The sequence below is a fragment of the Hemiscyllium ocellatum genome, chromosome 8, assembly GCF_020745735.1.
Source record: "Hemiscyllium ocellatum isolate sHemOce1 chromosome 8, sHemOce1.pat.X.cur, whole genome shotgun sequence".
NCBI classification, from domain to species: domain Eukaryota; kingdom Metazoa; phylum Chordata; class Chondrichthyes; order Orectolobiformes; family Hemiscylliidae; genus Hemiscyllium; species Hemiscyllium ocellatum.
Genome location: NC_083408.1, coordinates 29,085,703 through 29,099,197, shown reverse-complemented (window position 1 = coordinate 29,099,197; position 13,495 = coordinate 29,085,703). Strand labels below are relative to the sequence as shown.

At 44.9% G+C, this 13,495-nt stretch overlaps 1 protein-coding gene across 1 annotated transcript; it reads right to left on the bottom strand.

Annotated features, from left to right (window-relative positions):
• Window positions 1-8,862: 8,862 nt before the first annotated feature.
• Window positions 8,863-13,495, bottom strand: LOC132818045 (EEF1A lysine methyltransferase 3-like). The gene is made up of 3 exons (XM_060828653.1): window positions 13,325-13,495; window positions 11,746-11,857; window positions 8,863-9,275 (listed from the first exon to the last, which is right to left on the bottom strand). Exons 1-3 carry the CDS (start codon window positions 13,493-13,495, stop codon window positions 8,863-8,865), a joined length of 696 nt encoding a protein of 231 aa, XP_060684636.1.

The following is a 13,495-nucleotide window of genomic DNA, read 5'->3' as shown; positions in this document are numbered from 1 at the left end:
TTTGCAATGAGATTGACGCCGGCTACAGATTGGCAGCAATTGTTGGAACTGGAATTATATATCGAGTTATGCGGCGTCATGGCGCCTCAGATTGCGTCACAGCCAATGATGTGTCATCATTTCTCAAGCATTCCTACATAGCAGATAATTTTGCCAACAAAGATTTGAGTATCAGTAATGGTGGCCCCAACAACAAAGCACTATCTTAATGCACAGAGGATCGTGGAAAGTCGAACTTTCTTGCGTTTGCGTTGAATTATCAAAACAACTAGGCCCCAATGTCTCAATTGGTGAATTTATCCGACTCCTCAAGATACCCCAGAAACAGAATATTGTGGTTGACGTCTGGTTCTAATTCTTGGAGCACAAAGTCTATTCTTAACGCAGTACTGAGGGAGTAGTGTTCTGCTCATAATGCTGTAACGTGATGGCCAAGTGGAAAGGCCTCTTGTCCCATGTGGACATTCACGTCCATTTTGCAGTTGTACTTGGGACCTAGCCTTGTGGTGTGGCCAATCGCTACCACTCAATTACCACCGAAATCAGAAGATCTGGCGCGTGCCTCTTGCTCGTTTGCTCAGAGCGAACTAGTCAGTCGTCTCCTGTATACTAACAAACATTGTTCTTCAAAATAATTAATTTGAAAATACTTCAACGTCCAGTAATGGCTAAGGATCTATCTGCTCTTCCAAATGTAGGTGAATCCAAAAGCAATTTTCAAACAACCTCTTCCAAAAATCAAATGATCGACTCTGAAATTCCTGAGAAGAATCATATTGAACTAGGAACGTTAACTCCCTTTCTCTCTCCATAGACGCTGCCAGAATGACGTTTTCCAGCTTTATTTTTAATCGCAGATCTGCAACATCAGCGCTAATCTAGTATCATCCGTTTTAAAAACATCTCTTGTTGCAGAAGCTGCATCCATGGTGTATTGTCTATTCTCTTTCATTGATCGTGAAAACTTCAGTCGTAGTTCCAAACGCAGGACGGAGCTATCTCTTTTCCTGATGAGAAAGCCTCCCGGGAAACCTGGGCGCATTTTAAAAGGTTACCGACATCGTTATTTACTTAAGAAATTCCCAGTGAAAAATTCTCCTTTAGATATTCGGAATGATAAGCAAATCTCCAATCTTTCAAATGGTGTCCCTTTACCATTTTGGAGGACAAAACAGGAAGGACAGCACCAAGTCATTAAGGCACATACCCTCCCGGCTTACTGCTATATAATCATCCATTATCATTGGGCCAGAAACCCTGAACTAACTTCCGAACAGCAGCGCGGCTATACCTGAACTGAAATGAATGGCTCTGATCAGGACAGGAGTTCTATACATCCTACTCATTGAATATTATGACCTCTGTGAAATATTCACTTCACCATCCTGCGATCGTATGTGATTTCACAATATTTGAACAACTAATAGAGCAGAGACTTGAGGGGCATAAAACAGATGTTCAGTTATCCCAATCGCCGTGAACGAAGTTTACAGCACAGTAAAGATAAGCATCCGTGTTTCAGAAAGGACCTAGGGGATAAGCGGCAACGCCGAGCCAATAGACGACAGTAACAAGTCAACTTCAGAATGTTAGATGACGAAACACTGGGATTTGTAAGGGCATGGAGAGGGTGGGGGAGAGGGTGGGGGGGGGTGGGGGAAGGGGCGGTGGACGGACGGGAGCGGGAGAGGGGGAGAGAGACAAAGTGCCACAACGTGGCAACTATTGCATTTTCATATTGATGGAAAGCGTTTCATACGCAATTGAAAGGATATTGAATACATTGAAACACGGTGCTTTGCAGCTCAAAATTCCTTTAGAGTTAATTTTGAGCTACATTTCTTTCAGTGACGACATAACGAAACACCAAAATATGCGCCCTTGAATAAATTATTACATTTCATTACATTGTTTTCCGAAGTTTTTGCATCTAAGTTAATTTAACTGCTCCTCACTTTATTAATCCACTGACGAAAAAATAACTTAATTTTTTTAGATCCAATAAGAAATGTCCTTTCAGACTTGGTCCAGTCGATCAGCAATGGCGCTCCCAAGACAAGGTAGCGTCTTAGTGATATCAATTGAACCTGCCGTCCCCCATCTCGAGTACATTCTGTATTCTAACCACCCTCAAAGTTTCTTGAACTTGGTGGACTATCTAATTTATCGCGTGGTAGTTTGTAGACAGCAACTGGTTCCCTTATCTATGTTTGAAATGATGTCACTAGACTTCCATGGGCTCCGAGTCAATGTTGAGAACTACCAAAGCAAGTCCATACTGATTATATGCCAGGACATACCGAGGCTTTTGTCGGGGTCTTGGGAACATTAGTTGTAAGCTTAAATTCTGTGAACATTTCTATCAGGTTGCTGCTTTATTAGTCTGCAGGACCTCTCTCCCAATTTTGTCATCAGACCCTGGATTTTACTAAGAATCACTTTGCAGGGTCAGGATTGCTCTCTGTGTGCAAATGTTCCTCTCAGTGTGTAGGTCAATGCCGGGTGGCCCTTCCACTTTGTTTTTGTAATTGCAGACCACTGGAATGGCTTTCTGTAACATTTCGGAGGACACTTATGACTCAACCACATATATCTGAAAGCGTATGTTGGCCAGATCAGGTAAAGACAGACCTTCAGAAGGACATTAGTGAGACTCACTCCTCTACTTCCTCCTCCTCCAAGGTGTTGGGCAAACTCATCCCAACACACAGCTCAGTTGTTGGCAAGTTGTGCAATATCCAGTGCACCAGCACAATTCAAATGTTGTACTGGTGGATTGTACCAGATCTTTCAAAGCACTAGACTGTGAACTTCAGATGCACAATGCCAGTTTGATTGCTTCCCTGTTGGAGACATATGAGGTATTTAGTATTCCAGCGCCCCTGTTCCTCTCTTATTTCCTGCGTGTCAACCCCAATGTCACCCGACAACCATAAATGAAGGCCTTCTAATGGCCAGAACATTTGAAGCACTTGCGACTGTCTCAGTCTCATCATTGCAATTACCAGAGAACGCAGTTTACCTTGCATAATATCACCTGGCATGTGCACTCAGCAATGTTGCAGAACGGCAGTTTCTCAGTTATTTGTCAAATCCAATAAATCATCCTTGCTCTTTCATCTCTTATGCTGCTTATTACATTTCAATGTTATGGTCCTCTTAGCAAATGTGGGAATATCAAACTTGTATCGGCAAAATAAACAAAATCGGGAGATATCAACATAAGTTCCCAGAGGTGTTCTTAAAAACGAGTTTAAGTAGACATCCCTAATGCTAATGGAAGCTGATAATTATTGCTAAGAAACATAATCAATACAACAATAGACTTTACAAAAGAAGAAACAAGGGCAGGGGTACATGATATCATGTTATACAGGCTGAGATAATAATTAACCTTTTTCCCTGCTAAATCCACAAATCACTTTATTTGCTTAGTGCCCAAAATGCAGTCAGTTTCAGTCTTGAATAGTAGAATTCATTGAGCCTCCTCTACCCTCCTGAGTAGAGAACTCCAAAGAATCAGGACACATCGGTGGCACAGTGGTTAGCACTGCTGCCTCACAGCGCCTGTAGACGCGGGTTCAATTCCCGACTCAGGCGACTGACTGACTGTGTGGAGTTTGCACGTTCTCCCCGTGTCTGCGTGGGTTTCCTCCGCAGTCCGGTTTCCTCCCACAGTCACAAAGATGTGCGGGTCAGGTGAATTGGTCAAGCTAAATTGCCCGTAGTGTTAGGTAAGGGGTAAATGTATGGGTGGGTGGCGGGTCGGTGTGGGCTTGTTGGTGAGTTGGTGGTTCGAAATTGGGAAACGGAGATTGGAAGGGAGAATTGATGGAGTGATTTTGGTCGATGTCAGCATTCGGGGAGGCATGAGAAATAGATGTTTAAAATCTAGGCATCATTTGTGCACTCAGGAGTGTAGGGCATGTGTGTGTGTTGGGGGGGATGGGGGGCACCAACTGTGTATCTCTGGACTAATTTCTCCAACAAATGAAAATAAGGGTGCATTTTTCATCCGGAGATATTTAAGGCCCAGACTGCACTTTATTTAAGATTGGAAGAAGACGATTCCTTGTAAACGTGCAGTCATCTAGACACTTATGTGACTGGAACTAGTTTACAGGGCAAGATAAAATTGGGTTCTGAGATGATTAGATTCGATTCCCTACAACATAGAAACAGGCCCTTCAGCCCAACCTGTTCACACCGACCCTCCAAGCGTAACACACCCAGATCAATTCCCCTACCCGACATTTACCCCGACTAAAGCACCTATCACTATGGGCAATTTAGCATGACCAATTCACCTAAGCTGAATTCACCTTCGGATTGTGGGAGGAAACCGGAACACCCGGAGGAAAGCCACGCAGACACGGGGAGAATGTGCAAACTCCACGCAGTCAGTCGCCCGAGGCGGGAAACGAGCCCAGGTCCCTGGTGCTGTGAGGCAGCATTGCTAACCACTGCACCCAAAGGGCCTGTTTCCACACTGTAAGTCTAATCTAAACATCAAATCTCCTTATCGGATGGTGGGGAGACATTTCCTGTGGTGGGTGTTTAGGATCAGGGATTGCAATATTGAAAGAAGCAACTGCTATTTGAATAGAAGAATTCCTACCTTCAAACAGTTGTGACCTCTGTAATTTTCTTGTATAGATAATTGTGTTGTTCAGTATCAGGTCAGAAATCAACAAATCTTAGAATGCTAAGAAAATCCAAGGATTTGGGGGCAGTGTGAGAAATTACATGAGAAACGTCTGAGGACTCTGGGACTAAACTCGATGGAGTTTAGAAGGATGCGGGATGATTTGATTGAAACTTGCACAATACTGAATAGTCTGGACAGAGTGGATGTTGGAAAGATGTTTCTATTGGCATCTGAGGTGTCTCCACCCTGGAGGCTCCCTGCCTCATTCTTGATAAAGGACTTTTGCCGGAAGCGTCGATTTCCCTGCTCCTTGGATGCTACCCGACCTGCTGTGCTTTTCCAACACCACACCTTCGCCTGATGTCACAACTTTTTAGGCCTTTAGAGATAAGACGAAACGTCTTTAGCTATAGAGCGGCGAATCTGTGGAATTCATTGCCACAGAAGGTTGTGAAACCAGGTCATTGACATTATTTAAAACTAAGATAGATAAGTTTTTGATAGCCAAGGGGATCAAAGATTTTTTTAATGCATTTGTACGACTTGGAACTCGCTGGTTGGCCAGTATTGATAGCCCATCCCTGCTTCCCTTGAAAAGATAGTGGTGAGCTGCTTTCTTGCATCGCTTCAGTCGCCTTGCTGTCGGTTGACCCACAATGCCGGTAGGGAGGGAATTCCAGGACTTTGACTCAACCGGCTATACTGTTTCAGGCATTGGTGTACATGAATCCAGGTTGGAAGATTTGAGTTGTATGGGAGATTAGATAGGCTGTGGCTGTTTTCCCTGGAGCTTCGGAGGCTGCGGTGTGGCCTTACAGAGGTTTACAAAATCATGAGTGGCACGGATAGAATAAATAGACAAGGTATTTTCCCTGGGATGGGGAAGTCCAGAACTAGAGTGAGAAGGTTTAGGGTGAGAAGGAAAGATATAAAATGGACCTAAGGGGCAACATTTTCACACAGGTTTTGATGTGTGCATGGAATGAGCTGCCAGAGGAAGTGGTGGAGGCTGATACAATGCAGCATTTAAAAGGCATCGATATGGTTATATGAATACGAAGGGTTTGGAGGGATATGGGCCAAGTGCTGACCAACGAGACGATATCTGGTAGGCATGGGTGAGTTAAAAGTGTCTGTATCTGTGCTGTACATTTCTATGATTCTATGACTCAGCTCTTTTTGTTTGTATAAAAAATTGTGTATCCATGTGTTACAGCAAAATAGACTAATTCGCACCGACTTGAATTCAGCTTCCCTGGAATTCAATGTTGACGGCCCCTTCTCGTGTATCATCCTTCATGCTGTAGTTAATTGGTGAGAGGTCTTTGTGCCAAGCGGATAAGAAGGTGATGCCAGACGACTAGGTCAAAGAAGCTTGGATGGAGATCACAGAAGAAATCAGTACCCTTGGGACCGTCCAAAGTAGCTAAAAGCAGTGTATTAAAAGGCCGAGTGGTCTCTTGTGATAGGAAAGTGTAAGTATGGAGCAATTCTGTAAATGTAATTCCAATCATGATGTGTGTTTGTGAAAAGTGTGGAAAATAGCTACACCAGGCCCAAATGCTAAAATAGACACACCATGTTGAATGGCACTGAGGAATTCTGAGACAGCGCCCCCAGAAACGCAAGATCTATTCATTTTAAATACCGTTAGAAAATGGTTGCAGTAAGAATGGTTATGTTGGCTACCAGCGTGAACTGGTTTCCCCTAAAATTTCATTACATTGCTGCTTTCCCTTAGTAGGGGAAACGATGTCAAAAAGCCTATGACAGAGCAAGGCCTGGAGGAGCATCTCAAAACTTGGCCATTGAATTTCACTACCCTGAACGAGAAAACTCTACAGCTCAGGAGAAACTAATGCCTGTGGGTCATCAAGACACTGCCTGGCAACCTCGGATGATGAAAATATGGAGCCACAAGTGACTCCTGCTAAGATTGTGCTGAGTTGGTGGTTCGAAATTGGGAAACGGAGATTGGAAGGGAGAATTGATGGGAGTGATTTTGGTCGATGTCAGCATTCGGGGAGGCATGAGAAATAGATGTTTAAAATCTAGGCATCATTTGTTTGTGCACTCAGGAGTGTAGGGCATGTGTGTGTGTTGGGGGGGGATGGGGGTCACCAATTGTGTATCTCTGGACTAATTTCTCCAACAAATGAAAATAAGGGTGCATTTTTCATCCGGAGATATTTAAGGCCCAGACTGCACTTTATTTAAGATTGGAAGAAGACGATTCCTTGTAAACGTGCAGTCATCTAGACACTTATGTGACTGGGACTAGTTTACAGGGCAAGATAAAATTGGGTTCTGAGATGATTAGATTCGATTCCCTTCAGCCCAACCTGTCCACACCGACCCTCCAAGCGTAACACACCCAGATCAATTCCCCTACCCGACATTTACCCCGACTAAAGCACCTATCACTATGGGCAATTTAGCATGACCAATTCACCTAAACTGCACACCTTCGGATTGTGGGAGGAAACCGGAACACCCGGAGGAAAGCCACGCAGACACGGGGAGAATGTGCAAACTCCACACAGTCAGTCGCCCGAGGCGGGAAACGAGCCCAGGTCCCTGGTGCTGTGAGGCAGCATTGCTAACCACTGAGCCATGATGTCGGGCAATTTAAGTAAAGAACGGCCATAAACATGATAGTACGACTGACCTCTTTCTGCTTTGCAGGATTCGCTGACACATTGACATTTTTCACGACAGCGAGCAAAAACCATTGTGTTTTATCTTGCACTGAAAATACCTTTGGAAATGCCCCCGTTTTTTACGCGCATCAGCGGCTCCCACAAGGGTGGGAAAATTAGATGCACGAGCGAACGAATTACAACATTGCAATTTTAATTCTTCCAGTTATTATCCACTAGCCTGCGTTGAAAGTACTATGCCTTCGCCAGAAGACAGTTTAGCCCGTTGCATACAATACATTTATTTCAATCCACCTGCGCATTAATTTGTCACTCAGAAGTAGCACGACTCCGTCTTTCACAGTCACAATGAAACATATTGACAGGGTTCAACTTAACCCTTCCCCATTTCAGCACTAAAACCGTTCTGCGTCAGATGCAAGGTGTTCTATGTATTCGACGCTTTGTAGTAGAATATATGACAAAGGTGCACATTGTTTCCAACTTCATGTTTGTCAAAACGCCTGCAATCTATGCCGAGGCAACTGATAGCTTAGTTGTTATTTGTCGAAGATGGCAGATATTAATTAACATCGACAAATGACGTCACTGGCTCTTTTGCCATCGGCCCTGTGTTAATTGACAACTCTGTGGGAAAGGTTTTCGGTTGGCAGACGTAATTGTTGCGTCGAACATCTATGATGACTATGACCGATCTCTGTGTGGGAGTATACAGTGACACTCTTACATACTAACAGTACTTTACAGTAAATTTCGCCAACCTAAACATAAATGTACTACAAAGTGTATACATTGGGCCAATTACGTCTGCACTACGTCGATGGTTCCCAGTAAGGCAGTGCGAATATATCCATTAACGTCAATCGACCGACAATGACAGAGTGCAGTGAGGCAGCAGGTTACCTGTAAACTTGTCTCTAGGTTTTACACCGAGTGCTTTTATTATGACACATATTTATCTGTATATGTTATGTTACTAAATATTGTTTGAAATATAATTCAAATAGAGGTCATACGTCACTGTGTGGAAGAAGGGCCATCTAACCCACACCGACCTGCCGAAGAGCACCCTTCCCTATTCCCATAACCCTGCATTTCACGGCTCATCCACCTAGCCTGGACAGTATGGGCAATTTAGCATGGCCAATTCACTTAACCTGCACATCTTTGTGGACTGTGAGAGGAAACCGGAGCACCCGGAGGAAACCTACTCAGACACGCAGAGACGGGGAGGATAAGCAAACTCCACACAATCGCCTGAGTCTCTGGCGAGATCGAACTGTGGGGCAGCAGTGCTAACCATTGGGGAGCGCGCATAACATGCAATTTAATTATTGGCTCACTATGTTGATTTAGTTATTTAGATATTCATCATGACAAACTGAGCTATTTAGGAAAATGGAATGCCTGGAAGATTATGACCCACATGATAGAAGGAGACAATCATAACATAGCCTTGAAGAATCTAAATTCTGAATTATATAGAACGAACAGGGAAAATGAGCCCCTTATCACGACCCCCAGCGTCAGTGTCTTTGAGCTAAAGTTCCACATTTACGTTAGGAACCAGTCCTCAGGACCTCTTCCGATTTTGGTCATTTTGTACACAGTAATATCCTTGTCCGCTAACTTGTCAACAACCAAGCATTTAAAGTACATAGGTAAAAGCACGTCATGAAAAGATAGGGAGCCATTTCCTTTTCGGAATGCGGAAGCCAGGTAGATGATGGTATCTGGATGAGCGAGATAATGCAATGTTCTGATCAATGAGGAGTACGAAGCTGAGCTGTAAACAAGATCCGAACCCAGAATGAAGTCATACTCGTTGGTAAATCTAATGTGGTCTTCACCCCAAATCAGGGGGCGGACATTTATACGGTGTCTACAGGCAGCAGGGATGTTGATGGCGATGTTGTGTTCTATTTGTTGCAGTGCGTTCGGCTGATCTGTAAAGGTAACATTTCCACCTGACAAGACGAAGAGAGAAATTATTCATCCACGTTGAAGGTTGACTCTGACAGCACACTACTATGCTATTTGATCACAGTACTCAGTGAGGTCCTGGTGAATTCCGGGATTCACTCAATTGAGTAATTGGAATCATTATGCACCGAGATGCCCCTAACGCAAATGCTCAGACATTATTCTAAATAAGGAACACTTCACCGGAACGTAAATTCCGATCGTTTAAATAAGGAAGTCTGATTTATTTTTAAAGTGCGCGGGAAGGAAGTTAATCTCGTCTCTCCAGTGTAGAGGAGACAATATCGGATGCAAAGGGTGCAGTAGATGAAATGTGTGGAAGTACAGATAAATTTCTGATGGATGTGGAAGGATCCTTTGGGGCCTGGGTGAACCCAGGTTTTGCACTTCTTCCAATGGCATGGAGGAGAGGGTGAGTTGGTGGGTGGTGTGGTCCTCACAAGTGTGCCAAGGAGGGAATGGTCCCTCTGAAACGCAGATACAGGTGGGAAGGAAATATCTCTCTGATAGTAGGGCATGTTTGTGGGTGGCACAAATGTGGACAATCATGCAATGTATCCAGAGGTTAGTGGGGTAGAAGGTGAGTATGGGGGTGGGGGGGGGGGAAGGTTCTGTCCTTGTTTCAGTTGGAGGGGTGGTGGTCAGGGGTAGAGGTGCAGGAAGTGGAAAAGATGCACTGGAGGGCATTGTCGACCACGTGGGGTGGGTAATTGTGGTCTTTGAAGAAGGAAGCCATCTGGGATATTCTACGGTGGAATTGGTCTTCCTGGGAGCAGATACGGTGGAGTTAGAGGAATTGGGACTAAGGGATAGTGGTTTTACAGGAGGCAGAGTCGGGGGGGGGGGGGGGAAGGTGTTGACTAGATATCTGTGGGAGTCTGTGGAATTGTAGTGGTTGTACATGTTGAGTCAGTTGCCGGAAATGGAGATAGAGAGATCTCGAAAGGGAAAGGAGGTGGCTGAGATGGTCCAGGTGAACTTGAATTTGGGGTGAAAAGTGTTTGTGAAGTTGATGAACTGTTCAACTTCCTTGCGGGAACATGAGGTAGCGTCAATACAGTCATTGATGTAATGGAATAAAAGGTGGGGAATGATGCCAATGTAGCTGCAGAGGATGGACCAATTTCACATACCCGATGAAGAGGCGGGCATAGATAGGGCCCATGCGAGTGCACATGGCTATCCCTTTGGTTTGGAGAATGGGGGAGGACTGGAAGGAGACGTTGTGGGGAGTGAGGACCAGTCCAGCCAGTCGAATGAGAGTGTCAGTGAAAGGGTACTGGCTGGGTCAGCGTGAGAGGAAGAAATATAGGATTCAGAGGCCTTTGTCATGGTGGATAGATGTGTACAGTTATTGGATGTTCATGGTGAAGATAAGGCATTGGGGGCTGCGGAAAGGAGGGTCATGGAGGAGGTGGAGGGGGAAGGCGTGGCTGGTGCCCTGAACATAGGTTGGGAGTTGCTGTACTAAAGGGAAAAGGATGGTATCAAAGTATGCAGATATAAGTTCGGTGGGGAAGGAGTAGGCTGAGACAATTGGTCGACTGGAGCAGTCATGTTTGTGGATGTTGGGTAGGAGGTAGAATCAGGTGGTGTGGGGTTCCCAGACTATGAGGTTGGAGGATGTGGGTTCCTGAAAGTCACCGTTGACACTGTTTCTACCAGCTTTTCATGTGGTATGTTGTGGAAAGGAAGTGAGGTAAAAGCTCCTAATATCTCTCGTGATTTTTGTCAATTATCCTAAACATGCGCGTTTTCAATAATAACCATTCAGAAGAATCAGCTCTCACCATTTTACTCGATCAAGACACGTGCATGATTTTAAAGATATTATTGGATCGAGTAAAGTTCACAGCTGTAAGAAAAACGGTGACTGTTCATCTCATCTTTTTGAAGTTTGTCATCTCTGATAATCGCACAATGCAATATCTAACATGAACATTAAAATATTTGGTTATCATCTGCACTGAGACTGAACGTCTCGCTCTGCTTTACTACTTTTCTTAACTCCAATTTACAAGCTCAACGTGTTCGATGGCCACAGACCATGACATAGTTACATCATATCACTGGTATTTGGATATTGTTTTGTATTCGACACCAATGTTGTTCCTATGGTGTCACATGCAGTATATTACAAAGGTAGGAGTTTTCATCTTTGAAATGGTCAATGTTAAATATATAGAAGCGAGTGGGCAGGTTGTTAGAATGTACTGTGGATTTACAGTCACTCTGAAACTTGCTATAGGGTAAAGGAGGGGGGCGGGCTAGGAGGTTTTCCGCCTTTGAATGATCAACTACAGTGTTCTATTCTTCTTCATTGTCACCCTCCAACACACACAAGTGCGTCGGTACAATCCTCCTAACACGTTTTCCCTCCTTCACAAAGCTATTTTTATATGGCTAGCATTCAACAAAATAGCAAAAGTCGTTTACAAGCCATCTGTTACTCACCTAGCAATGTTGCTAGAAGTCCCACTATTCCAGTGCCCGATCCCAGCTCAATCACTTTCTGCCCAGTGAAACTAATGTTCTCCTTCTCAAAGTAACGGCAAAGAGCAACACCCTGAAAATATTGAACAGACAATACACTTTTCAGGATTTTAACCCATTTTACGCATTTGTGATTCACTGCTTACCCCAAATCAATATGGGTCACGGATACGAGCGACTTCCTCTGGAGATGGGGGGGGGGGGGGGGCACTGGGAACAAATGTTATCATCTGGCAACTTTCGTCGCATCAGGTCTAACCCGCTGACTTGATGTGTAGCTTGCTGCAGTGCTGACTCAGGAAGTACATACTTTCCATTAATTGTGTCTTTTCAAAATTAAGTATTTTTTTCCCCAATCAACTAGTTCAGAAATGTGCTTACACAACTCTGGAGCAGGTGGGACATGCACCCGGGCCTCCCGGTCCAGCGGTAGGGACACTGCCACTGTACCGAAGAAGGCACTTGTATATGTGCTGCTTAACCCAAACCCGTGAACGTTAGCCGGAGGTCATGACACGACATGATGCGGTGGTGAAGATATAAGCGGATTTGTCATCAGTATCCTTGGATTCCGTAGGTGTTTGGAACCGGGGTTTCCTTTTTAAATAGCTGCTCAGGGCATGTCACCAGAGGCTGACTGTAAGACAGCATGGTTCAGCAACTTCGGCAAGAAAAAAAAATGCGACACTTCTGAGCTCAAGTTATTTCACCAGTTCGAAAAGTCTAGCCTTTGCTATGAGCAAGACCTGTCAAAGGTCTGTGAGGAATTCATGCACAGGATAGACAATGCATTTGGGGCTGGCTTTTACCGGAGCTACGGGCGTTAGAGAGCAGGATGGCGGGACAGCAAAATCCATCACTCCTCCCCATTTTGCGCCACTCAGACGTTTCACAGTCCAGTTGGGGTCAAGGGTACCTGGGGTGAAAATCCCACGATCTGCCGCTGTCAGCCATCGTGAGGGTGGCATGTCCTTTGGTCTCATTAAGAAGTTGAGCTGATGCAGGTAGAGTCGAAAAGGGAATCCAAAAGGGAATGATGAAGAGAACGTGGCTGGAGATGGAGATCAAAAGCACAGTTGCGTTTCAATTATGCCCAAACGCCCCCTCCCCTCCCACCCCGGCCCCATCTCCCCCGCCCCCAACTCTCCACCCTATCCATCTTCCCTTTGCTATTTCAGCCATGGCCTTAGGGAGAGTGCCCGAGAAACCTCGCAAGGACACGTGGTAATGTTTGCTGGCTATGGTCCCCACACTTAAGGTCCTGAATTGCCGTGAACGTCTCTTCCCGATCCGTATGTACCGGGATGGAGATAGGAGGCCGACAATTCCCTAGCTGCGACCATACCTCCCTCGGACCCTGCACCCACCCAAATCCAACACGCCAAGGCGCTGGATTCCAGCAGACATTACAACTTGCTGAACTCTTTGTAAATCGAAAGTTTCTGAGCAATTGAAAAGTAGATGGCAAATTCTTAAAATTAACTCGTACATAAGGGTGGCAGACCGGCTTTTCTTGGATCTGACCAGTTAATGAACTTACTGCGTCCCAGACATAAGCAGACACACCCTGGTTAGCGCTCGTGTTCCGAGCGATTTTTAAGCAGTAGCCGCAGAAGGCGAAGTTGTTCTGATTCATGTAATAGGTCGAGGGCTGAATCTTGTCCATGATGTCGTCGTCGTTGGAATTCTGCGAGCAGCTGGCGGTGGTCAT

What these genes read in the sequence shown, in the direction of transcription:
- LOC132818045 (XM_060828653.1), bottom strand. Translation starts at nt 13,495, where the DNA reads ATGACCACCGCCAGCTGCTCGCAGAATTCCAACGACGACGACATCATG. An exon ending in CTGCTTATGTCTGGGACGCA is followed by an intron (nt 11,858 to 13,324) that starts GTAAGTTCATTA and finishes CAATATTTTCAG; the next exon opens with GGTGTTGCTCTTTGCCGTTA. An exon ending in ACTTCTAGCAACATTGCTAG is followed by an intron (nt 9,276 to 11,745) that starts GTGAGTAACAGA and finishes TCGTCTTGTCAG; the next exon opens with GTGGAAATGTTACCTTTACA.